Source organism: Phyllostomus discolor, chromosome 10, assembly GCF_004126475.2.
Source record: "Phyllostomus discolor isolate MPI-MPIP mPhyDis1 chromosome 10, mPhyDis1.pri.v3, whole genome shotgun sequence".
In the NCBI taxonomy this organism is placed as follows: domain Eukaryota; kingdom Metazoa; phylum Chordata; class Mammalia; order Chiroptera; family Phyllostomidae; genus Phyllostomus; species Phyllostomus discolor.
Window position 1 is genome coordinate 90,591,318 of NC_040912.2, and position 24,931 is coordinate 90,616,248.

General features: G+C 61.1%; 3 protein-coding genes and 1 long non-coding RNA gene across 4 annotated transcripts; 2 read left to right on the forward strand and 2 right to left on the reverse strand.

Moving 5' to 3' along the window:
- Positions 1-131: 131 nt before the first annotated feature.
- Positions 132-7,990, reverse strand: LOC118497220. Its single transcript, XR_004899754.1, has 3 exons — positions 7,630-7,990; positions 7,378-7,383; positions 132-143 (listed from the first exon to the last, which is right to left on the reverse strand). It is a non-coding gene; the product is annotated as an uncharacterized LOC118497220 (long non-coding RNA).
- LRRC61 (leucine rich repeat containing 61) lies at positions 3,243-4,785 on the forward strand. The gene has a single exon (XM_028525933.2). It carries the CDS (start codon positions 3,384-3,386, stop codon positions 4,164-4,166), a length of 783 nt encoding a protein of 260 aa, XP_028381734.1. The 5' UTR covers positions 3,243-3,383; the 3' UTR covers positions 4,167-4,785.
- On the reverse strand, positions 4,993-8,196 carry RARRES2 (retinoic acid receptor responder 2). The gene is made up of 6 exons (XM_028525807.2): positions 8,061-8,196; positions 7,018-7,214; positions 6,656-6,760; positions 5,683-5,778; positions 5,305-5,432; positions 4,993-5,118 (listed from the first exon to the last, which is right to left on the reverse strand). Exons 2-5 carry the CDS (start codon positions 7,189-7,191, stop codon positions 5,316-5,318), a joined length of 492 nt encoding a protein of 163 aa, XP_028381608.1. The 5' UTR covers positions 7,192-7,214; positions 8,061-8,196; the 3' UTR covers positions 4,993-5,118; positions 5,305-5,315.
- An 8,525-nt stretch (positions 8,197-16,721) lies between these two features.
- Positions 16,722-22,247, forward strand: REPIN1 (replication initiator 1). Its single transcript, XM_036011018.1, is given in 4 exon segments — positions 16,722-17,259; positions 18,005-18,131; positions 19,524-20,039; positions 20,042-22,247. Coding segments are annotated over 4 exon segments (1,881 nt in total). The 5' UTR covers positions 16,722-17,220; the 3' UTR covers positions 21,241-22,247.
- Positions 22,248-24,931: the final 2,684 nt, after the last annotated feature.

Here is a 24,931-nt window from a genome sequence, read left to right on the forward strand (position 1 = left end):
CACCTGAGAGTGTCGTAAGACCCTGGGTCCTCCCAAGTTGTGATTCTGGGTCAGGTGGCGGGCAGGAGTGTGATGTGCGTTAGTTACCTGAGGCTGTTCTCCAGAGACGTGCTGTCCTGTGCTGTTTGGCATCAGTGACCTGGCTGTGGTGGTCTCGGGGACGGGGAGGCTGGAATGGAGGGGCAGTGGGGTGGGAGCGGGGCGGGGGGGTGAAAGAGGCTGAGACAGAAGCATAGCAGGCGGAAGTGTGGGGACAGCAATGGTTCTCAGTGGGGGGGGGGGGGGCACTTTTGTCCCCAGGGGACATAAGCAATGTCTGGAGACTTGCTGGTCGTCACAGCTTGTGGGCAGAAATGGATGCCGCTCAACCCCCTGCAGCGCACAACAGCCCCCGCAGCAAAGGCTTACCCGGCCCCGAGTGTCAGTGGCCCAGGACTGAAGAGCCCTACTCTAGGCTGGGACCTGGAGGGCATGGGGCGGAAGAAAGGCCCCCAGTCCACTGGCGCGGCCAGGTGACTGTCCACTGCGGCTGTTGGGGGCCGAACCGTTTCTGCCCTGCACTGAGCCCAGTCCTGGCTGGCTCCTGGGCATCGTTTCCTGGCCCATTTCCCACGTAGATGGACCCACACAGCAAATGCTGACTGCACAGGGCAGGTGGGCCCTGCCCAGCCCCGAGTGTCGAGGGTGTCTGAGCCGTTGTCTCATCTGTGTGACCAGGCCCTTGGGGCAGACGTGTGCCTTGGGCCTAGAGCCTCGGCTCATTCGCACAGCAGGACGAAGATGGCTCCCGTTGCTCAGAGAAGCGCTGGCCTGCGGGTGAGAACGGGCCATCGCCCTCTCGTGGAGCCCGCTGCCGGCCTGTGCCTTACAGCAGGTGGGCTTGCATGGCAGGTGGTCCCGGGCACCCTCAGCCCCGCCCAAACCTGCCTGGGCGAGGGGTGCCGGTCTGCGGTGAGATGGGCCTGGGACGGCAGAGGTCATCATTCGTGTAGCTGTCGGCGGAGGGCACAGGGCCTGGGAGCTCGGAAGGCCGGTGTCCGGCCTCAGCGTGGTCTTTCCGCTCCGCTGCTCCCCCCGCAGACAGCACTCATTCCTCCCAGCTCTCCGGTCGGGAGCGCGCAGTTCTCCCCACCTCTCCGCCTTGCTCTGCCTGCGCCGTCAATCTTTCCCGCCCTCCGTAGCCAGCACGTCCATCTAAGCAGCCACCTAGTTCCTTGGGACATTGTGCCCTCACCCTCGTGGGCTCCTGCGGCCTTCGCCCCCCCGAGGTTACCCCTGAGCCCGGCGGGGCGTTGGAACGCAGTCTCGGTCTTGAAAGTCACGGTCTCCCTCCCTCTGGCTGCTCCGCCATGTCCTAGTTCTGCCTCACGAGGCTGCTTTTCTCTTGACTTCTACCCTTGATCTCCCCACTGTGCGCCACTCAGATACGCGCGTCTGGGAGGATATGCATGTTCCGCAGGGAGGCCTCCAAGTAATGAAGGGGGCCTTTGTCCCCCGAAAGGCTGGCCTGCTGGGCCACACACTTGCACCAGGCACCTCCGCAGGTCATGCCTGGGTCCCTTCAGCCTAGAGCATCAGCCGTCTCCTGTGTCTGATGCCCCATGGCCACCTTAAACCGGAGGTCTCTGTGCCCCCCAGGCTGTCCCACCTGTGTCCCAAGTGTTTGAGATGGGAGCCCCTGCTTCCGGTCACGTGCACAGGTCCCCACATGTGCTAGGTCCCCCCCTTCGCGTTGCTCCATGCTTGCAGGGGGTCCTTGTCTTGCTGGTGCCTTTTTGGCAGGTGTCTAGTGCCCCGAGGTGCCCACCCTCTGGGCCAGGGCAGTTTTTACCAGATGCACGGGCGGTGGCCTCACGCCCTGCTGACCAACCCCAGCAGGCCCCGTTTGCAGTGGGTGAACGAGACTTCTTAGCAGATGCCTCCAGTCCCTTTTGGAAAGAAATGAGGTCAAACTGAGAACTTGCTGGAGCGTTGCAGGCCAGAGGGGGGCTAGAGAGAAATGAGGGACCCAGTTCTTAGAGATGGGGGTGTCAGCCTGGTCTCCTTGGAGAGGGAGGAATACAAAGTGGCCTTGGTCGCAGAGATGCAGACTCGGGGCCGCGGACCCTCTGGAGTCCCAGGTTTTGTCCACAGGAGTGAACGGTCCCATAGTTCTTTGCAGCGTCACCCCGCCTGGCCTGGGCCCGGCCAGAGCCTGCAGAGTTGGGAAGCTGCCACTGGGAGCAGAGTCCCTTCTGGTTTTCCTCTCCGCTGGATCCTTGACCCCTCTGTGGTGGCAGCGTCCCTCCCCTGGGCCGCCCCCCCCCCCCACGCCCCCGCTTGTCTGCACCGACTCCTGCAGCCCCACAGCCGCTGGGGACTTGAAAGGCCCTCCCCTGCCTTTCTGGAGCCCCTCCCTGAGGGCGGCCCCCACCTCTCCAGCCCCTGTGCTTTCTCTGGAAATGAGGTCATGTTTGCAGCTGGAGCAGTGGTGGGTGCCGTTGTGTTGACAGCAGGGGAGAGACCTAGTTGGGAGGGGGGGCTGTGGAGGGCAGTGGGCTGGGGATGGGGAGTCGGCTGGCCGGAGGTGCTGCCTCTGAACCCCAGGCTTCCCTGTCCTCTCCTGCCTCCGGCCTCAGGTTCCTCGTCTGGGGCCGAAGGCCGGTCCTCTGAAGGACCAGAGGTTGCAAATTGGCCCGCATGATCAGGGAACCATTTTGAATTTTACTGGAACATTTTTTAAATCGTGTCAACATTTTTGAGGGAGTGAAGCCAGGCCCAGGGGTCCCTGTTTGTGGCAGCTACGTATGCGAGGCTCTTGGTGGGGGTGAGGGTGTGGGGACCTGTTACCTACCCAGAAATATATTTAAATGGGTAAAAAAATTCTCAAAACTAATAAGGAGAGATCATGAGTGGTTATGGAAAAAATAAGAGTGTGGGTTTTTGCCCCAGGGCGGAGTTGGAAAATGGGAGGATTGGGAACACGGGGCCAGAACGCTGACCGGCAGGGCGCGGAGCTGAGCGAGGTGGGTCCTCGGGCGGGGGCTGGGCCCTGCGCACCTCCCTCAGGGGGTCTGTCATGCTCCCGCAGCTGGGCCTGGGGTCCTCAGGTCTCGCTGGGCCACGGGGGTTTCTGGCCCTGGTGGTGGGGGCTGGGTGGCACTTCGCGCCGTCACCTGCTTGAGGGTCGCAGAGGTGTGTAGGAGAGGCCTGCTTACTGTTCAACCGTCTCTCCTAGGGAGCTGCTGGCCCCTGCGCAGGGGCGGCGGACACGGGCACTGGCACTGGTGCGAGGTCAGGGCTGCTAGTGCCTTTTCTGGGTTGGACGGCCAGCTGACCCCAGTGGCGCCCGTGTCCCTGTGACAGACTGTCGAGGCCCGGGCCACCTGGACCGCCTTTGTCTCATGGAGCCTCAGGGTGAGAAGCCCGGAGAGGCCGCCGGGCCACCGCGCGTCACGCCCCAGCTGCTCAAGTCCTGCTCAGGGGAGTTCGCCCTGGAGTCCATCCTGCTGCTGAGGCTGCGCGGCTTGGGGCTGGCGGACCTGGGCTGCCTGGGCGAGTGCCTGGGCCTCGAGTGGCTGGACCTGTCGGGCAATGCGCTCACCCAGCTGGGCCCCCTGGCCTCCTTGAGCCAGCTGGCCGTCCTCAACGTCGCCGACAACCAGCTGACGGGGCTGGAGCCGCTGGCTGCCTGCGAGAACCTGCAGAGCCTCAATGCCTCTGGCAACCTGCTGGCCACGCCGAGCCAGCTGCAGTGTCTGGCCGGGCTGCGGGGCCTCGAGTGCCTTCGGCTCCGGGACCCTCTGGCCCGGCTCAGCAACCCGCTCTGTGCCAGCCCCTCCTACCCGGCCGTGGTCCGAGAGCTGCTGCCGGGCCTGAAGGTCATCGACGGCGAGCGTGTGACCGGGCGCGGCAGTGAGTTCTACCAGCTGTGCCGGGACCTGGACAGCTCCCTGCCGCCCAGCCCCGGTCCGGGCCCCGGCCCCGCCGAGGCCCAGCCCTGGGTGCGGCCGGGGTACTGGGAGTCCCGGCCGCCCCGCAGCAGCTCCATCCTGGAGGAGGCCTGCCGGCAGTTCCAGGACACCCTGCGGGAGTGCCGCGACCTGGACCGCCAGGCCGAGGACAGCCTGGCTCAGGCCGAGCAGGCGCTCGGCTCTGCGGGCACGGCCTCGTCCTTTGTCTTCTGAACGTGCCCCGTGGCCTGGGACGGCCTGGCGCGTGGCCGTGGGGCCAGCTCAGTGCGGCCTCGCTGCCCGCATCTCCCCTCCTGCCTCTGCGCTTGCCTTCACGGCTGCGTCACGCTGGTCACTGTCCCTGCGCACTGGGCCAGCCATTTACCCCTTTCCCTAAGGGCGACGCCCTCCCTCCCACTCCTACTTCAAGACAGGTCTGCTGTTCTTCAGGGACACGCCTCCCCGGTGCCTCCCCGGGCAGGCGCGGGGCCTCCTCGAGCAGTGGCGCCGTGTGCGGCTGCCCTGCCACCTGCGCCGTGGGTCTGGGCACGGGGCCCCAGGCCTTCGCCTGCCACTCCTGGCGCTCGGGCCTGAGACTTAGTGGGAGAAAGCTGCTTCTTCCTCAGGGTAAAGGTGGCAGAAGCAGGGGCGGCCTGCTTCCCGTCCCAGTGGTCCCAGAAGAGGACGTGAGCGGTGGTGCATGGAGCGTGGGAGCTGGTTCCCCCCCTTACCCTCCAGCTTGCCTGCCCAAACAACCGGCTGCCCCGGCCCCCAGGCCTGTATCTCCCTGGAGCCTTCCTTGCCCACCTTCACCCATGCTAATGCCTATTAAAGGTTTCTGCCTTAATTTGCATCATCGTCTGTCATTTCATGTGGGCATGAGCTCTGAGAGCAAGACGGGGTCCCCACCATCTCTGGTCCCTCCTGCAGGAAGGAGGAGCACACACAAAGCCCCCTGTCCCCATCCTGGGTGTCCTGCTGCCCCGGAGCTTTGCCATCTTCTGCAGGAGTTCCCCAGCCTTCCCTCCCTTGTGGCCCCACCAGTCAGCCAAGGGGAGGCGAGAGCATGGTTCTGAGAGCAGTTTATTAGCTCAGGGGTCAGGGGATCGCCCTCCCAGGGCGCAGGGAGGGAGGGCTGGCTTTCACTGGCTACCTCCCACCGCTGTGCAGAAAGCAGGATGAAGCGCTGGAGGAGAGGACAAAGACAAGGTTTGGGTGTGAGGGGGGCTGTTCTGGTTCTGGTCCCAGCTTTCTCCCGGGCTCCCAGGTCCCTGCCCTCACTCCGGCAGTCCAGCGCCGGCCGTGTCTTCCTCCCAGACCCCACCCAGGGCTGCCCCAGTGCCACTGTCCTCCCGTGCCCCTAGCCACCTACCGGTCAGGGCCTCAGCTGGGGGGGGAGGCCTTGAGGAAGGCAAACTGCCCCGGGAAGTAGAAGCTGTGGGGGTCCTCGCCGATGTGCTCCACCCTGCTGCACTGGGCCTCCTGGTGCTCCTTGGACTCCTGCCAGCGCCAGGCCGCTCAGCCCCGAGTGGGCCCAGTCTGCCCACGGTCCCAGCACCTTCCCCCCTTCCCCCTCCTCACCTTTCTCACCCCCTCTTCCCCGCCCTTCCCCCCTCTTCACCCTCCGCTCCTTGTCCTTCCCCCTCCTCTGCCTAGGCTTCTGCCCCTCGGCCTCCCCCACTGGCCCAGCTTCTAGTCATCCCCCCGGCCACTTCCCAGCCTCTCCGCTGTGTCCTCTGCCCGCTCTCACCCGCTGAACCTGCATCTCCATGGGGCAGTGGACCATCCGGCCCAGGACTTTAAACTCATGGTCCAGCTTGACGCAGGCCAGGCATGTCCGCTTCCTCTGGGGGGAGGGGCACGGGGCCAGGAGAAGAAGGGGTGAGGGGAGGCCTGTGGCCTCAGGAGGGTGGAGGCCGGGGACCGCAGGCTGCCTGCAGCGGGGTCTTGTCCCCTGCAGGCCCTGGAGCAAAGGGGCGAGGGTCCTGCCGGCCAGCTGGCGTCCGGCGCAGCCCACCCTCGGGCTGGGGAGTTAGTGAAATCGCGCTGCAGTTTTCAGAACTTCAGCGAGTGAGAGAGTGTGCATGCGAGTGTGCAGGCAGGAAGCCTCCTCAGATGGGGGTCCCCTCGACTTCCCCCAGACCCGCCCTGCTGTCTGCTAGTGCATTTATTTGCATTTTCTTTCAAGGCTGGCTTTGAGCACAAGGATTGGGTGCAGAAGCCTGGAAGACCACGGGTGTAGCCCATGCCCCCTTGAACAGCTGCTGGATCTGAGGCCTTCGGAGAGCCTGAGAAGCCACAGCGCTGGAGCTGTGCAGAGTCGGGGCTGGAACCCCGAGGCCTGCCCCCCAGCCCGGCATCTCCCCCCTGGGGCTGGGGTCGCCCCCAAGGTGTCGGACTACAGTCAAACCCTGTTAGGGATCGGCCCAGGTTGGGCCGTCTCCACTTGGAGACTCACAGAAAGTGGAATTCAGCAGGCCTGGGGCCAGCCCCACCCACACCAGGGCCTCCGCCAGTGCCCTGACGCCCTGGGGAGGAACCTGGACGAAGGTGAACTCCGTCCCAGTGGCCCACCTCTTCCTCCCGCCCCGCCAGGCTCAGGCCACCCACACTGTCACCCCCGTGGGCTCCACAGGGGCGTCTCCAGCAAAACCCGGTTACACATCACTGCACCCCAGCAAGCGCCCCATCACACGCACGCCCAGCCGTGCCTCTCCACTCACCCCGATGGGCTTGACCTTGCACCCGGGCTTCTTCCAGTCCTTCTTCCAGCAGCTCGTCTGCTGGAGCTTAAATTCCAGCCTCACAAAGGTCCCCGCCGGGTAGGGCTACAAGACAGAAAGACAGAGGAAGGGCAGCAGCCAGTTGGGCGGGCAGAGCCATTCCTGGGTGTGACCTGTCCCTCCGCCCCACGGTGAAACAGCACGGACTGTGTTGGTGGCCCGGGGGGGGGGGCGGGGGGGCCCTTCTCCCGAGGGCTGCGTGCGCACAGAGCCCAGGCACTCTTGCACCCGCTCCCCGGGAATGCGCTGGCCTCTTGGGGTGCGGCCCTGACCCCCTCCCTTGCACGGGTCTCGCTGCTCACCGTGTCGGTGGCGCTGTCCACACTGGTCTTCTGGAAGGCCCACTGCACGCGCGGGTGCTTGTGGAATTCCTCCAGGGCCACCTGCAGGCCCTGCTGCTGGGCGGCCGAGAGCTCCGCCCTGCCCAAGCCCACGGCGCCCAGCCCCACGGCCAGCAGGGTCAGCAGCCGCCACATGACTTCACCTCCGTCACTCGGTCCTGCAAAGCCTGCGTGTGACCCTCAGCTCCTCATACCAGCTGCCAATCCCCTGGCCCTGCACTTGGGGGCCATGCCCAGCAGAGCCCTGGACAGAGGTCGAGGGACAGGATGTGGCCCTTCGTGGAAATCCCCCTGGCATTCCCCGTCCTTCACCCCCCACACTCCCCGCTCTGCCTCCCTACAGTTCCTGGGGGCCAGCTCAGCCCGGGGTCGGGTCGGCCCTGTCCTGGGCAGGTGCTGAGTCGGCTTTTGTCCCTGGCGGGCAGCCAGGGAAGCACTCCTGTGGCCCCCTCCCTCCTGCCCTCCCCACCTTGGCTGGCCGTTGTCCCACCCCACTGCCCTGCTGCCCCTGGAGACCCTCTCGGCTTCGCTCCCTTCCCAGGGTCTGCTGGCTCCCAGGTCCACTCTAGCCACCCCCCGCCTGCCCCTCACCCCGTAACTGCAGGGGAGAGAGCCTGGGGTGTAGAAGGAGGCTGAATATTTCTGGAAGGATGTAAACACTCGGAGGGGCCAGAGCAGGGTGGGGACCGAGGAGGATGCTTAACCCTCCCTGTGCTGGGGCCGCCTGTTGCCATGGGCCCTACCCCTGCACCAGAGAAAAGGGGATCTCGCCTGGGCCTCGCACCCTTGGCTAGCCTCTTCGGGCAGACCCTCCTTCCCTTGACGTTCTTTCTGGGCCTCCCACACGGCCCCTCGAGTGCGGCATGAGGCCAGGGCTCCTGGATAAGCCGGCCAGTTTGGCCCTTGGGCTGGCTCCCTCTGCCTGCCCCTCTCCTCTCCACACCGCCCCCACCCCCCCATGCCGCCCTTTGTCCAGCTGCCCGGAGCCCGCTGTCTCTCCTCACCTCTCTGGTGCCTCGGGGTCTCTCCTGCCTTCCCGCAGCAACTTCTCCTGGGCTGTCAGCCTCTTCCCGGTCCCCGGCCCCCCTCGCCGCCCTCCCTCCTTTGGTTGGCCCCATCTCCTCCCACCCCCACCTCCTGGGCTCCCTCCGGCGCCCAGAGCCGCCCCAGGCTCCTCCCCACCCTGTTAGGACCCGCCTCCGGGGCAGCAGCCCCCCCTCCTTCCCTTCCCGTCCTAGTCCTACTCTCCCTGCCAACGCCTGACCCTGACCCTGACCCTGGCTGCTCAGTCCAGGCAGGGTGGGGGAGCAGGGTGTCCAGGGGCCGTGGGAAGAAGTGAGGCGAGGCTGAGGAGCCCGAGCTCTGGGAGGTCTGGGCCAGGCCTCTTGTCTCTCTCTTCTCCTTGGGATATGGGACAGCCCTGCCCCCACCCTGCCTCCAGGTAGGGCCTCCCCTATCTTAGGCCCCTTGTGGTGACTCATCTCCAAGGCACTCAGTTCTGGACATTCTTCCCAGAAACTCAGACATCCTCAAACAGATGAGACCCAGAGGATTCATTCCTTCGCTCTTCCGCCTCCTGGGTCCTGAAGCCACACTCAGACAGAGGCATCATCTTCTTTTGAGACGACTCTGGTGTCCCGCAGCCTCTCTCACCAGCACGCAAGGCCAGCGCCGAGCCTGCGTGTCCCACCCTCAGTGGCCACCAAGTCAGCGGCCTCTCACGGGGTGCTGGGAGCCTGGCGGGACTGGTGTGGTGGAATTCCCAGGGCCCGCGGGGAGTCCGGGGAAGTGCCCGGATGTCGGTTCAGCCCCTGCGCATCTGAGCGCGTCCGAAGCAGCTCTCGGACTCTGCGTGCCAGTGACCAGGGTGACCGCCTCTCTGCTCCCAGGCCCTGTCCTAGTGACCAGGCACGGAGGATCTCCTTTGACGTCCCCCCGCAAACCCCCGCTTCCTTGTCTGCAGTGTGGGGCCCGAATCCCTACCTGTGGGCTTGTCGTGAGGAGGAAATGAGGAAAATACGTGGAAAGTGGCCGCCTGTGGTCTGGGTGCCAAGTGGGGTCAGAGGCTGGGAGCCATATGAGCTTGGGGACCATGACCATCCCCTCCTGCCTTCATTTGGGTTATCGCCCTTCCACCAGGCAGAGCCCCTCTGGTCTCCAGCATGGCGGAGGGCCGGGAGGGTCCCCCGATGCCCCAGCCTCATCCCTGTCTCCAGGGAGGATGGTGCCTTCCGGTCCAGGGCCTCCTCATGTTCAGAGGGTGGGCCTCTTGCTCCCGCAGCGCAGCCCGTCCCTGGGAGGAGCCCTTTGCCGTTACCACAGCGCCTTTCCCACGGTCTTGTAAAACACGCTGTGTGTGTCTCATCCTCTGTTGGTTGTCTTCTCTCCCATCTTCTTTCTCCTGGTGGGTCTGAAGCCTCTCATTCTGTTCACCGTCATTTTAATGGAGTTTTGGAAGGAGGTGGGGATAACCACATTGTAACCGGACGCAGGTCCGGCTGCCCGCCCCTTCCAAAGCCAGTACCCGAGAGGCAGGTGGTGATGCGAAGGGAAGTGGCTTACGCAGGTGCCGGGCCCCTGGGAGGTGGCGCACTCTCGCCTCAGAGCCCCTCTCCGCCTCTCCATCCTGGCTAGTCTGTGTAGGGAACTGCGGGAAGGGGGAGCCAGGGAATTTCTGTGTGGACATGCAGTTTCTCGGCCCGCTCCCCGTGGTTTCCGTGCCATCTCCTGCGCGTGTCACCGAGTAGCTCCACGGCTCCCTCGCAGTTTCACTGGTGGCATCCGGGAGCGGGACGTGCGGGCCGCGCCTCTGCTGCTCGGACACCAGTCGGCGACGCCTGTCCGACTTCCTGCTGCGGTCGGGGCCGTTCGCTGGTGGAGCAGCAGCAGCTGCAACCGCTGACGTCGGGAAAGCGCTCGTAAGGAGACTTGTACAACACGGGAGTCTCCGACGAGTCCGTTGGCGCAGCCTGGCCCGCAGCTGCCGCCTGATGAGCACTGGACGCTCACCTCAGCCACTGTCACAATGTGGCGAACACATGTGGGCGCTCACCTGTGTTTAGCCAGAATCCGTGAGCTACTGAGAAAGAAGGCTTCGTATGTTGAAGCCGAACCCCCAGTGCCTCCAAATGCGACTGGTTTGGGAGCTATGGACTCAGAAGAGGCGATTCGGGGAAAATGAGGTCCCAGGGAGGGGTCCCAACCCAGTATGACTGGTGGCCTTGTAAGGAGGGATCTGGACACAGAGCGGTCACAGGGAGAACTCCACCCACGGCGAGCCAAGGAGAGCGGCCTCAGAGAGCCAACCCCACTGACACCTTTGTCTCGAATTCAGGTTTCCGGAACTGGCAGAGAATAAATGCTTGTTGTTGGAGCCACCCCGTGTGTGCTTCTTTGCAACGGCAGCCCTGGCAACGTACGCACGCACACGAAATCTTTCCCAACACCTGGAGCGCTGCCCTCAACCCGATTGTTTAAAAAGCCAGGTCTTTGTCCGCGTGACACAATAATCAGGTGCTTTGCGGGCAGAAGAACAAGGTTGAATTAAAGTGACGAACACTAAGCCCCAACCACCTGGCCTTACTGAGAGAGTGAACATATAAATTGTATCATTTGTCTTCAAAAAAAGCAAAGAGATCTGGATGGCATTTTTAATGTTTTAGTGTGGCAGGAACTGACCCTTGGATAGCAGATGCACCTTAACGATAGCATACCATTAACGTTTTAAAACTTGTAATTAGCTGTTGCTCAGTGGGTTGAGCGCTGGCGGGTGAACCAGAGTCGTAGGTTTGATTTCCAGTCAAGGCACATGCCTGGTTTTGGGCCAGGTCCCCACTAGGGGGCGCATGAGAGGCAACCACACATTGATGTTTCTCCCTTTCCCTCCCTTACCCTCTAAAAATAAATAAATAAAATCTTAAAAAAACAACAACCTGTCATTACTCTTTCAAGGAAATTCAGCAAATCAAAGAAACATGCACACTTATTAAGTACATTTACAAACTTACTTCTGTGAGTGAAAAAATATTTTCCTAAATCAAAGTGACCAGGAGGCAAATACCCAAGTTGAAAGTCACTGGTAGGCCTCATTAAATCTCCCTCAAGGACCTACCACTAGATGGAGACAGTGAAGCAGGAGTAAGGTCCTTGAAACTTAAAGAGTTCCCTTTTTTTTTTACCCCCCCAAATTACAAGGCTGTGGAATTATTTTTCTTACATAGTTGTGGTTGCCTGTTATGACTTTTTGATTCCTGTTTTAACCCTAAGAACTTCCTTTAATTCCATCTGACCCGTGAATCATGTTAATTTGTTGCCAGGGTTTTATATCCCAGATGCACATTTGGTGGAGCTGAAAACCAGCACAGGCTCGGATAACGAGGATATCTCAGCCAGGGGCAGAAGACACTGAGGGCAGTTTATTGTTTTTATGTTTTTAATTCTCACATGAGGACACACCTACTGATTTTAGACAGGGGGAGGGGAGGGAGCATAGCATCGATATGAGAGAAACACATCAATTGGTTGCCTTTTGCACACTCCATGACAAGGATTGAACCCACAGCCGCGGCATGTACCCTGACTGGGAATTGAACCCACGACCTTTTGGTTTACAGGACAATGCTCTAACCAACTGAGCCACACTGGCCAGGGCAGCACTGAGGGCACTTTAGATGCTATGAAATGAAATACTTTTCAAGTTTTTTAAAAAATTAATTTTATTTAGTATTAAGATATTATTCATTGAATGTAGTAATTTAATAGCCTGTTACTATGTAGTCAACATGCTATCTTGTTGGAATTTCTAATAACACCCCCAAAATGAACCTTTAATCCTGGTTGGAGGGGATTCCTGTTTTAAGACGGTGAAGGCAAACCAGTTCTGAGAACACAGACCTCACTGGCCAACTCCGAAGGTGCCAAATTTAACCGTGGCCCCGGTTTGTTCTTAGAACCTGCCAGAGAGACAGACTTGGAGATGGGGAACAGATGACAGCTAGTTGGGGCGGGGTGGGGGGAGGCTGGGGGTGGGGAGATTGAACAAAAAAGACAAAGGACTCACGGACATAGATAACAGGGTGGTGATCGCTGGGGGGGCGGGGAGTACAAGGGGACTAAATGGTAATGGGAAAAAATATAATAAAGATTATATTTAAAAAAAAAAGAAAAGAACCTGTTGGAAGGCATTGAGTTGAAGGCAGCTGTACATTCCGATTCCTCCAAGTCACCAAGCGGGTTGTATTGGCGAGGAGGAGCCGGGGTAGGACCCAGCCAAGGGGACAGGCAGCGTTGTGGCTGGTGGCGAGCAAGCACAGATGGCTTTCGCAAACAATAACGCACGCGCTCACGGGAAACAGAACACTCGGCAGCCCGCCTGCTCCTGTGGGGCTGCAAAGACCGCGGAGGTCCTGTCCCGAGCGTCCCGGTGTTCCCAAATCACGCTCCGCTTTTCGGAGGACGCACACCGGCATCCAGATTCGTCTTCTGAATTACGCTGAAGAAGACAGCGTCTGATCCCAGCCTGGAGTAGAAAAGACCCTGCATGGTGACACTAGATGGGATTTAACCCCAAAAGGGTAGAAATGTAGGTTTCTAGGTAAAGTCAAGTTCTTTGTTTCCTGGCTGAGACACTAAGATGATTTATTCCAGCGTTTTCTGGCAATGTCTGGTCCTCCCATCAAATCACCACGGGGTGGTAAACGCGGTGGCCAGGGAGAGGAGCACCCCCTGTCCCCCCAGGGGCCACGGGTTCCCGAAAGGGTCCTGCCTCCCAGGTGTTGGGGAATCACATTCCGGGTGAGTGAAGACGAGCAGGGCGCTGACGCCAACGGGGAGGGAGCCCTCCGGTGGGAGTGCTCCAGGCGTGAGTGTTGAGTTGCTTGTTCTTTACCTCACTCACCTACTGATTTGAATTTCTCTGTAAGAAAAAGTGGTCTTTTCTTTCACTAGAAGTTCTGCTGGGCTCCCAGCACCTGCTCAAGAGGCAGTGGCCAAGGCGAGAGTTTGAAGTTAGGCGGCTCAGCGTGGTCTAATCGGATTCGCTTAACCAAGGGGTGGAGCTCTTCATGTTTCCTCTTTCGTTTGGTTCACAAACACTTACGGAATACCTACCATGGGCCCAGCGCTGTTCTAGGGGCTGGCTATGTGGTGATTAAAAAGACAGGACAGCCCTGGCTGGTGTGGCTCAGGGGATTGAGCACTGGCCTGCGAACCAAAGGGTCCACTGGTTTGATTCCCAGTCAGGGCACATGCCTGGGCTGTGGCCAGGTTCCCAGTGTGGGGTATGTGAGAGGCAACCACACATTGATGGTTCTCTCCCTCTCTTTCTCCCTCCCTCTCCTCTCTAAAAATAAATAAATCAAATCTTAAAAAAAAAACACCCCAGGACAAATCCCTGCCTTCGTGTGACTTATGTCATGGTAGGTAACTAGACAAAAACCATCTAAGTGAATAAATACCTAAAAGACTTTAAGGAGGTGGAAAGTGCTATGAAGAACCTGTGAGTGTTGCCTTATATGGCAAAGGGGACCGCAGATGTGATTCAGCTAAGAATTTTGGGGTGGAGAGATTACACTGGGGAGATAGAGTTAAGAAAACAAAATCTCCTGCCAGCCCGGGAAAGCCGCCCACAAAGGTAGGAGGGAAAGGGGACAGTGTCGTTACTGAGTGAGCCGCACACCAGGAGGAGACACGCCCGACAGGCAGTCCGCCCAGAGCGGCAAAGGCAGAGAGGAAGTTCACCTGTTACACGGCCCTGCAGGTGCCACCGTCCCACACGTGTGCTCGAGATAGACTGTCCCTAGTGCTGGGGCCGGAGGCCCGGACCACGTGTCACACAGAGTTCGTCCTGAGTCCACCTGGCAGCCGGGGAGCCACCTGTGCTCGTGAATTGCCTTTATCCCGAGGAAAAACACACGCGTCATAAAACGGCAGGAGGCAGTTTTGCGGCTGGGAGCCAGGTGTGCCCCCAGGGGAGGCTCCACCTCCCGTGGGGGCTGGGGGCCAGGGCCTGCCTCCCTTGCTGTTTCCATCCAAAGAGACGGCTCCCAGGCCGTCCTGGGCCATGAAGCTGGCAGGAGGTTTCTGTATACAACCATCTCACAGGGACGGAGAAAAATTCACAGTGCCGGGTTTCCTGAGGGAAGGGTGGTGGCTGTGGGGAAGGTGCCCCCCCTTTGGCACCGGGGAGAGTGAAGACTCGTCTTTCTTAGGTTTCCTTTGTATGTGCCCCTACAAGTGTCCTGGGTTCCCCAGGTGTAATCACAGACACCCTGGTAAGAGGGAGGCAGTGGGAGATCTGACCACAGCAGAGACAGAAGGCAGTGTGACCAGGGACAAAGAAAACACTACACTGCTGGCTTTGAAGGGGGAGGTGGGGGGGGTGCCAAGTCGCCCATGAACTCAGCTCTAGGGGCTGGGGCTGGCAAAGGTGGGCACACCGTCTCCAGTAGAGCCTCCAGAGTGAGCGGTCCCTGTGACACTGATTCTGGAGGCTTGACCTCTGAACTGCGAGAACACATGTGTGTTGTCTTCAGTGACCAAGCGTGTGGACATTTGTCACAGCAGCCACGGGAATGAGTAGCCGAGTGTACAGGCAGGGGGGTACAGAGAGGTCCGTCGGGAAGCGGGCTCTGAGGAGAGGACGCCTGGGCTCCAATCTGAACAGAGGGAAAGAGCGACCTGACCCTGAAAAGGTCTGGAGGAGGAGCAGCCTAGGCAGACGAACAGCAGGAGGCGCTGTGGCTGGGGCTGAGAGAGTCCGGCTGGACCCCGGTGGCGTGGAGCTAGAGAGGCAGGCGAGGTCAGTCTGGCTCCGGAGCCCGCCCGGGCTCCATGAGCCAGGGGAGTGTGGGCTCCAGGGCAGCTGTGCGGCCCAGGGAGCGGTGGCTGTCGGGAGAGGCAAGAAGTGCTGAGCAGGACTTCACAGCCCTGGTGCTCCCGAGCCCGGACGCCTGCCCCTCGCAGGAAATCCGAGATCTCTCCCTGGTTTCCTTCTGACCCGTTCTGTTCTTTTTCTTTTAGAAAAACCAACTCCCGGGACTAGATGTGCAGCAAGCAGCCAAGTGTCCGGGGCTGCAGAGTTAGGGGTGACACCTGATCCCCGGCTGGGGCTGCCGTTGCAGCATCTGTCCTTGCCAGGCGCCGTGCGTGTGTTGCGCCTTTAAGGGTATTTTTAGAACTGCAGCAGTAGGAGCAGCTGATCTTTTCCTGAAGAGTTTCCACATGACCTAGCAAGACTGCTCTCACCTGAGATGCCAGCCTCGGGCAGTCGGGGCCTTGCTCGGGCTGGACCTTGGCCGCTGTCTCCCCAGGTCCCGGTGCCGAGAGGGCCCCCTGGGATGGAAGTGGCTGTGCCATTGTGAGGCCCCTTCCAGCAGACGTGGCCTCCATCGCTGCGAGCGTGGCCTGTCCTTTCTGCCTCCTTCCCGCACGGCCCGCAAGCGCTTGGAAGGAGCTCGGTGAGCTCCCAGCCCCGTCTTCAGGATGCTGTCTGCAGCAGGCATTCACCACCGAGTAAGTTCCGTGAGGGTGAAGTTTTCTGGTCTCTGCCCCCTAGTCTCCCCCTGCTTTTCCACAGCCGTCCACTCGGAAATTGCCAACGAGCATCTGGTTTAATTTCACACTAAATACCAGCTTTGAAGGGATATTGCTGTTGTGAAAACCAGGGGGATAAAGCATCCTGGAAGAACAGCGGGGACCGTTTCTGCCTGGCTCGTCGTCAGCCAGCACCTGGCACAGCGGCAGATGGCGGACACCAATTAAATATTTGCTGGGTGGATGCGTGGGGCCTGGGACCGTCTATCTGTAAGAGGTGGATGGAGTTCTCCCTCTTGCAGGTAACGGCGCGGGGGGGGGGGGGAGCTGCTAGACAATACGTGGGCGTCTTCATAGAGGGTTTCTGGAGACAGGAAAGGTGGCGTTATAATGATACAGAAAAAGAGAGACATGTGAGTAATTTATTTGTACATGTATGCTGCCGTTAAGAATCACGTTATAAAAGAATATCTAAAAAGTGGGGGAAAGTTCACAGCAGTGGTAAGTGAAGGGGGCAGAACACGCTTTCGTGAGGTATTGCATCCCGTGTACGTCCACCACGCACCGATACGCATGGAAGAAACATCAGAGGACACTAGCCCAAATGTTAAAGGTTATTCACCTTAGGAGGGGAGAGTATGAGAGATTTTATATTCTATTTCCTACTGGTGGAATAGATTTTGAAAGTGTTTCTAAAGTTTTTGTGTAATTAAAAAATGGCCTTTGCTGGAAAGCATAAGAGCACACGAAACGGGGCTCGCCTGGAAGCCCAGGAAGTGTTCCGTTCGGAGAACCAAGGGCCACCTGCTACCGGGTGAGTCACCTGCGCAGGCTCGCACCTGCCTCCGCACTGGCCGACCCGCTGCGGGGCGTTTTCCAGTGAAACGGCCCCGAGCAAGGACGGCCCCCCACCCCGCGGCCACGGATGCCGGAACGCCACTCTTGGCTAATTTCTGGAATGGAGGGCATTCCCTTTTCAAAGTTCACGCAATGGGGCCTTTCTGTCTCCACTTTTGAACACACCAGAAGCCGGACTCGAGGCAGGCGCGCCTCCCCCGGACGACGAAAGTCAGCACGGCTTTGAACCCCAGGCACTGAGATTCCCTGGCCCGGCCAAGGTCAGGGTGGCCGGGGAGTGGGAGGCGCGGCCCCGGGTGGTCTGGGGGCAGGAGCGTCCTCTCTGAAGGCTCGGGCGAGCCTGGAGCCTTTAGAGAAGCCAAGAGGCTCGGTCTGGCCGAGTGACAAGCCTGGCCACGCGGTCGCCCAGGGACGCGCGTCCTCCAAAGGGACAAAGGGTCGGGAAACTTGAGCCGGGCCTGTCCCGGAAGAGCCGGCTGTGGTCGCCATGGCAACGGAGTCGGGCTCTCGGCGGTTTCCCCTCGCCCGGCCTGCGAGGGGGCTTTAGGGGTGGTGAGCGACCCGCTCCACCGGCTCCACAGCCCGGCCCACCCCGCCCTCCGGCCGTGGCTGCCGGCCGGAGCCCACGACTGACCCTCTGCAGCTCCTGTAGTCACGTGGCGCTGGGAACCGGCGGGGGGGCTGGGCACGGGCCTGGCAGTGGTGAACTCGAACCTGCTGCTGTCGCCACGGTGGGGTGGGGAGCGCGGCTGCCGGCACCGGCTTTGCGGCCTCATGGACGCGCGAAGCGCCTCCGCGCACCCCGCCGGAGAGGTTCGTCCCGGGAGGGCGCGGGGTTCCACGCAGGCCCGTGGCAGGGGCGGCCTTACCTGCCGGGCGCGTGACCGTGTGCTCACTGTGTGGGGGGTACATGCCGACCGAAGTGGGGGGCGAGCCCGCGCACCTGCGCACAGGCTCCGCGAGGTGCGCGCTGCACCGGGACCTGAAGGGGCCCACTCTGGGAGCGCGGAGCAGTGCGTCTGCGAACGGGGCCGGGGGTACGGGCGCGAATACAAAAGGGTGTTGTGGGGGGGTCTCCACAGCCCTTCACCATCCAGGACGCGAGGGGCTTCAGATCCAGTCCCGGTCTCACTTGCTCGCCTGCCCAGCCCCCTGGGAAACGGGCCTGGAATTCCCGTTGGGAGGAGGGTGGGGGGAGGGGAGTCAGCAGGGATTCCAGAGTTGCTGCCATAGTCCGGCTTTTGGCCATCAGCGTGGAGAATTTGTGCTGCGACCTTACCAGTGGAGGAAGTGACCCCCAAACGCAGATGGGTGCTTTCTTGGCGCCGGGGACGCATTTATTTATTAACGTTCTATCCATTAAGGTCACTCTGCCGGCCGGGTGTGGGGCCGGGTTGGGGGAGGGGGTTACGGCGGGCGAGGACACAAAGATGACTGCCCTGGAGGAGCGCACAGCCTCACGCGTGTTTTTTCTCCCCTCCCCGCAGGTAAGGCTGGCCTCTCTGCCGCCGGAGGCCTGAGCTCTGCCATGGGGGTAGGGGTGTCTTTACTCCTGCAGTTTTCTCTGACATCTGGGGGCTACCACAGTTTGGGCCGGAGCAGGCGCTGCAGCCGCAGAAGTATCCCCAGGAGCGTCCCCAGCAGGAGCTGGAAAAAGCCTCGTCTCCAGCTCCACAGCCTCCAGGGTAGAGTGTGACCTTCTTTGTTGGGTTCCCGCAGCCTCGGTGCTCAGGCCTCCCTCCAGGGGAAGGCAGGCCGGCGCCTGTGGGGGGAAGGATCCCATTCTCAAATCCTGGAGCCTTCCCGGCGCCCAGTCTGGCTGTCGGGAATGAGTCATGTCTGTGCGCCTCGGAGGAGTGCAGGCTCTAGGGAACTTAGGAAGATGTGTCTGGAGCTTTCGAGAAGGGAGTGGGGGTCCCTTAGGAGTCTAACCGCCCTGCCCCCTGCTCCTTTAGTGGGTTTAGGAGGCTCCCCTGCAGGAATCTGGGCCCCCCAGGGCTTTGGAGTTGCAGAATGTGGGGCAGCCCCCTGCGGGGTTGGGGCAGGACTAGGCAGGGGACAGAGACGTAATCTCTTCCTTCCTCCCCCTCTCTTGCCCCAGTAATCTCTTTCACCCCGAGGGAGGCAGCCCCGGAGCCCTGGGCCCCGAGGGCAGCAGCTGTGCACACTCCTTGGATTCAGGAGAACTTTCCTTCCTGCGATGTCCTCATCGTGTGTGGGTGGTTGGGTGAGTGGGTGGAGGGGGGCAGGCAGGCAGAATGTGGGCACAGTCTGGACAGGCAGTGGCCTGGCCTTGTTCTGGGAGGAGCAGCCAGCCCTGCTCCTGTTCCCAGCGGGGCTGTTCTCACTGGCTCTCCCGGCTTCCACCTGGAGAGACAGAACGGGCCAGGGAGGCCGAGAGAGCCTCCCGTGCTGCAGCTAGTGCCAGAGCGAAGATAACAGGGATGGAAGGCTGCAGAAGTTTCTGTGAGGGCCTGACAAACCTGGGCGTTTCAGAGGGAGGAACCCTGGCCCGAGAGTGGAGAAGAACAGTCCGCCCCCTAGTCCTGGTTCTGCTGTTGGTTTCCTGTGTCTCCCCCTCCCCCCACCCCCGAGAGTCCTGTCACCTCTTATGTCTCCTGGTGGCTGCCTCTGTCCGTCAGGGCAGTGTCTGCTCACCCAGCCTCACAGGTTGCCCCGAAACTCAGGCGTGGCGGCAGGAAGCAGCAGGGGCAGGGGAGGGCAGCAGGGCCGCCCTTGGGAAACGCAGGAAGCTCCGTGGGGAGACGCGGTGCGTTTTCTGGCGAGGCGGGAATGTTTGTGCCGTCAGCACCGGAGTGCTCGCCCCACTCCAGACGTATGGCGGCCGTGGGTGGGGGGACTCCAAGAAGCGTCACGGTCAGTAAGACTCATGGCAAACGCACTTGAAGTGCATGTCTAGGAGCCCAAGGTTGAGCTAGTGTTAGAAGAGCAGCCTAGACCCCAGGGCTCTGGGAGTCCAGAGGGGCGAGTGCCCTTGGGCAGGGGGTGGCGGGCAGGCCGGGGTGAGTGGGCCGGGGCGAGTGGGCCTTCCCGTGACTGTGCTTTTCCACCCGCAGCAGAGGAAGGACTGATGCTGGAACGTCGCTGCCGGGGCCCTCTGGCCGTGGGCCCTGCCCGGCCCCAGCTCCTTTCCGGGCCTTCCCAGGGGTCGCCCCAGACCCTGGAGAAGGAGCCCGGCGGGCTGAGGTTACAAGGCACCTCGGTGGCCCAGCCAGGCAGCCAAGCTCCAGGTCGGGTCCGTCGCTGTGCCCACTGTCAGAGGCACTTCCCGGGCTGGGTGGCCCTGTGGCTTCACGCCCGGCACTGCCAGGCCCGGCTGCCCCTGGCCTGCCCAGAATGCAGCCGTCGCTTCCGACACGCCCCCTTCCTGGCCCTGCACTGCCAGGTGCATGCCGCTGCCACCCCGGACCGGGGCTTCGCCTGCCACCTCTGCGGGCAGAGCTTCCGCGGCTGGGTGGCCCTGGTCCTGCATCTGCGGGCCCACTCGGCTGCCAAGCGGCCCCTTGCTTGCCCCGACTGTGACAGACGCTTCTGGCGGCGCAAGCAGCTTCGAGTGCATGCGCGGAGGTGCCACCCCCGGCCCCCGAGGCCCGGCCCTTCATATGCGGCAACTGCGGAAGGAGCTTTGCCCAGTGGGACCAGCTGGTTTCGCACAAGCGGGTTCACGTGGCCGAGGCCCTGGAGGAGGCAGCGGCCAAGGCGCTCGGGCCTCGGCCCCGGGGCCGCCCCGCGGTGACCGCGCCCCGGCCGGGTGGCGATGCCGTGGACCGGCCCTTCCAGTGCGCCTGCTGCGGCAAGCGCTTCCGGCACAAACCCAACCTGATCGCCCACCGCCGCGTGCACACGGGCGAGCGGCCCCACCAGTGCCCCGAGTGCGGGAAGCGCTTCACCAACAAGCCCTACCTGACCTCCCACCGGCGCATCCACACGGGCGAGAAGCCCTACCCGTGCACCGAGTGCGGGCGCCGCTTCCGCCACAAACCCAACCTCCTGTCTCACAGCAAGATCCACAAGCGATCCGAAGGGTCCGCCCAGGGGGCCCCTGGCTCGGGGAGCCCCCAGCTTTCAGCGGGGCCCCCGGAGCCCTTGGCAGAGCCTACCCCAGAGGCCCCACCGAGACCTGCGCAGGATCCTTCCGCTGAGCCTCTGCCAGGGGCCCCCCGGAACCAGGGGGATGTCCCCCCATCTCTCTACAGCTGCGAGGACTGTGGCAGGAGCTTCCGGCTGGAGCGCTTCCTGCGCGCCCACCAGCGGCAGCACACGGGGGAGCGGCCCTTCGCCTGCCCCGAGTGTGGGAAGAACTTCGCCAAGAAGACCCACCTGGTGGCCCACTCGCGGGTCCACTCAGGGGAGCGGCCCTTCGCCTGCGAGGAGTGCGGGCGCCGCTTCTCCCAGGGCAGCCACCTGGCGGCCCACCGGCGCGACCACGCGCCGGAGCGGCCCTTCGTCTGCCCGGACTGTGGCAAGGCTTTCCGCCACAAGCCCTACCTGGCCGCCCACCGGCGCATCCACACCGGCGAGAAGCCCTACGTCTGCCCCGACTGCGGCAAAGCTTTCAGCCAGAAGTCCAACCTGGTGTCCCACCGGCGCATCCACACCGGCGAGCGCCCCTACGCCTGCCCCGACTGCGACAGGAGCTTCAGCCAGAAGTCCAACCTCATCACCCACCGCAAGAGCCACATCCGGGACGGCGCCTTCTGCTGCGCCATCTGCGGCCAGACCTTTGACGATGAGGAGAAGCTCCTGGCCCATCAGAAGAAGCATGATGTCTGAGAGCAGGGGCGTAGGTCCGCGCGAGCTGGGAGGTAGGGCCCCGGGGCCTCCCTGCTGCTGGCTGCTGGCGAAGTGGGGGCTGGGGAGGCGGGAGTGAGCACTCCCCGTGAGAAACACGGGGAGCCGCTGTGGAGTGCGCGGACCCAGCCTCCAGCTGGTGGTGGCTGAGGTTCCGACCTCCCTGTCCCCTGCCCTGGAGAAGTAGCAATAGCACCTGCACCCACCCCTTAGTGTCTGTCCTCCGCAGGAGGGGTCACCAGTGGACAGATGACCCCTCTCTGCTGGTAACGCCTTAATGTCCCTGTCCGTCATGAGCTAGCTCCTTCAGCTCGGTTTTGGAAGTAGGTGTGGTACAGTCCTTAGTGAAGAGCGCTGGGGAGGTGAATCAGACCGGTGGGGACACCCGGGGGAACCTGCCGGCCGAGTTCAGCAGCCCTGGGGGTGAGGCCGAGCGGCTCCGAGCTGTCCCAGCCCGGCCCCTGCGCTGGCACCCAGACCGCGAGATACCTGTCTGCTGTGTGGCTTCCCCTTCCTCCCTGAAGATCAGCCCCGGGGAGCGGGGTTCCCGCCCGTCATACTTGCTTCATCCGCCCCCTGCCTGCACCTAGAGCATCGCCTGGCTGCCAGCAGTCCCGTCTGGGCCTTTGTCTGAACACCCCAACCCTCCTTCACACCTCTCAGGCCCCTCGTGTTGGCAGGGGCTGCCCGCTGACGCCGGGGGGGGGTCAGGGGCCGGAAGGGAGGGGTGCGTTTCCCTTTCCACATGTCTGGTGTCTGGACGCCCAGCCTCCGCCCGAACACGTAGGTGACAGGGTGGCCCCGCCTCCTGAGGCCCTGGTTCTACCGTAGGACAATTCTAATCGTTAGAGGTTCTTCCTTATAATGAGTGAAATCTGCTTTCCTAGAATTTCTACCTGTCGGGCCTTGTTCTGTTTTCTGGGACTAAACAGAACCACCACTTACCCTTCTTTTCAAACTAGAGAATAAAGATTTGGTTTTAGAGCTGGTGGCTGAGACGCGTTCCTTTCTCCCGGGGAGCTGCGGCGCTGGAGGGAGGAGCAGCAGGGTCCTCTCCGAGGAGTGGGGGGGGGGGGGGCGCTGTGCGGGGCGGGGGACTTGGTAGCAGGCCCTGTGCCCCGACTGGAGCCCCTCTGTCCCTGCTTCCAGCCCTTCCCCAGGGAAGGCCAGGCAGGACCTGCCCCAGGCGGGGTCATCTAGGGTTACCCAGCCAGTGGGGCAGGTTCTCCAGGGGTTCAGCCTTCTGTGCTGTCAAGTCGGGGGGGAAAGTTCTGATTTGATTCTGTCTCTTGGTGCCCTCCTGGCTGGGCTGCTGTGCAGCCCCCACGCCTCCGCCTGGACACCTCCAGCACTGTGGTCTCCTACTAATGGGGGCCTAATTTTGACAGGTGTCCACAGGCCCTTTTCCCTGCCAGTCTGAGTGGTTTCTGAAGAGGTCACCCACAGCTCTCATGGTCTGGTGCCCAGAAATAAGCCACAAATTGTTTGAGTGGCGCCTTGCAAAGAAACTTTCCTGAACCCTCGTGCACAACCCTCGCGCGGCAGGCACTCTTCTTCTCCAGGTGAACGCACTGGCTCCCGGTCTCGTGACTGGTCGTTGCCCGAGGTCTGTCTGACTCCTGGAACCTGTGCTTTTTGACCACGGCCGTGGAGAGCCCCGCTGTTTTCCGTGAAGATAAGTATTCAGTGCCTCCTGGGTTTTATGCTGGGGTGGAAACTGGGGGATTGCGAAGATAAGCTGCAGTCCTTCCCCTTGGGAGGCCTAAGCCTGGGGTGGACATGTGTGAGAGCATAAATAATGAGTCGAGAGAGGGATGGGGGCGCATGGGGGCTCCAAGAGTGCAGGAAGGGAGCAGGTAGCTTTAAAGCTTCACATTGGCTCATGGGGTCATGGGCCACGTAAGAAGAGCCTGTGCCGCTGGCGGCACATTCGCTTTCAGAGCCCGGGGGCTTGTGTCAAGAAAGCTTCGGTTAAATGTGTCTAAGGGAGCCAGCTGGGGGCTTCAGGGGAAGGGGACAGTGCTTTATTGGGGCTGGGGGGCATCAGGAAAGTGGGTAGATGTTGGGGTGATGGTCAGGGAGCAGGGGACAGGTCCTCAGGCATCTAGGGTTACTATTGGGGGTGGGCGCTGGAGAACAAGGTGAGGGAGGCGGAACCTGACCCGGGTCCTATTTGAAAAACCACCTTTGAGGGATGCGCCAGGTGTGTGGGGAAGGCAGGTGTGGAGTGTCCTGTGGTGCTATGCTGCCCGCTGCTTTTGGGTGGAGATGGTGGGGAGAGGGCCGAGGGTCGGAGAAAGCCGCAGAAGAGCGAAGTAGCTCATGGTTTCTGAGTCCTGCAGGGGACCTAGGGGGGCCCAGCCCTCGCTCAGCACGGCTCCTGCTGCCAGCAGACTGGAAGGAGGAACTGCTGGGGTCGGATGGGTCAGCGCCCTGCTCACAGGAGCTGCCCCTCTGTTCTGCAGAGCCCTGGGCTTTGTTTTATTTTTATTTTTCTGCAATTACAGAAGTATTAAATAATGTTGTTGAAATTAAACCACTGCAGGCCACCCTGGCCGGGTGGATCAGTTGGTTGGAGCGTCATCCTATATGCCAGAAGGTTGCAGGTTCTATCTCTGGTCAGGGAACGCACCTAAGTTACGGGTTCGATACCCAGTTGGAGTGTGTGCAGGATGCAGCCGATCAATATTTCTCTCTCACGTTGATGTTTTCCTCTCTCTCCCTTCCTCTCTGTCTGAAAATCAGTAAAAACCCTATCCTTGGGTGAGGATAAAAAAAGCAGATAAACTTTTTTTGAGAGGGGGGAAGAGAGGGAGAAAGAGAGAGAACCATTGATGTGAGAGAGAAACATTGATTGGTTGCCTCTCGTAAGCTCCCTGACTGGGGACCAAACCCACAACCCAGGCGTGTGCCCCGACCAGCGACCCTCCGCCTTGTTGAATGATGCCCAACCGAGCCACGCCGGTCAGGGCTTGGAGGTATTTGTTAATGTGGAAATGTCCTTCATTTCTCCCTCTCCCCCCTGCATATGTTTCTCTTTACTCCATGTAGGGAATCAGAGGGTGGTGTTGTTTCAGAAATGTTTTCTGTGCATTTGCAGGTATATATACATAGCCTCCTTTTTTACTTTATGGAAATAGGATCCCAGCAAGGCTTCATTCTTCCTGCCCTTGAGATAACCTTGGCCGTGAAATGGCAATCCGGAGGAAGCCTTTCACTCTGTAGAGGAAGGGACAGATCCAGAGAGTGACAGCGACTTTTCCACTTGAAGCCAGTGGCAGATCTGGGGCTGGAACAGGAACCCACCAACTTTTTTGCTAGGTGCTCTAGAAAAATAACAAGATGAGGGAGACGTTAAAGAGCGGATGGCTCAGGGGGTGCCTGGCTTCTGTGTAGGGGTGCTTTTTTTACAAAAGCTTCCTAGACAAGAGAACCAATTAGCGTCCCGCTGAAACCCAGTAAGCTGTGTATGTAACTCGTGCAGATGAACAAGTCAAAGCCCAGAGCCAGCAAGGAACTTTTGTCAGAAGTGCACACCGTGTGTGTGGTCAAACTGCTGGAATCTCAGTCACTGGTTTCTATCGTGTGAAGAGGCTAAACAGCAGCTGGGCCCGTGGCAAATGCTTCCTAGGCAGCTGCAGACATTAATTAGGATGCGCTCCACCGGCCGAAC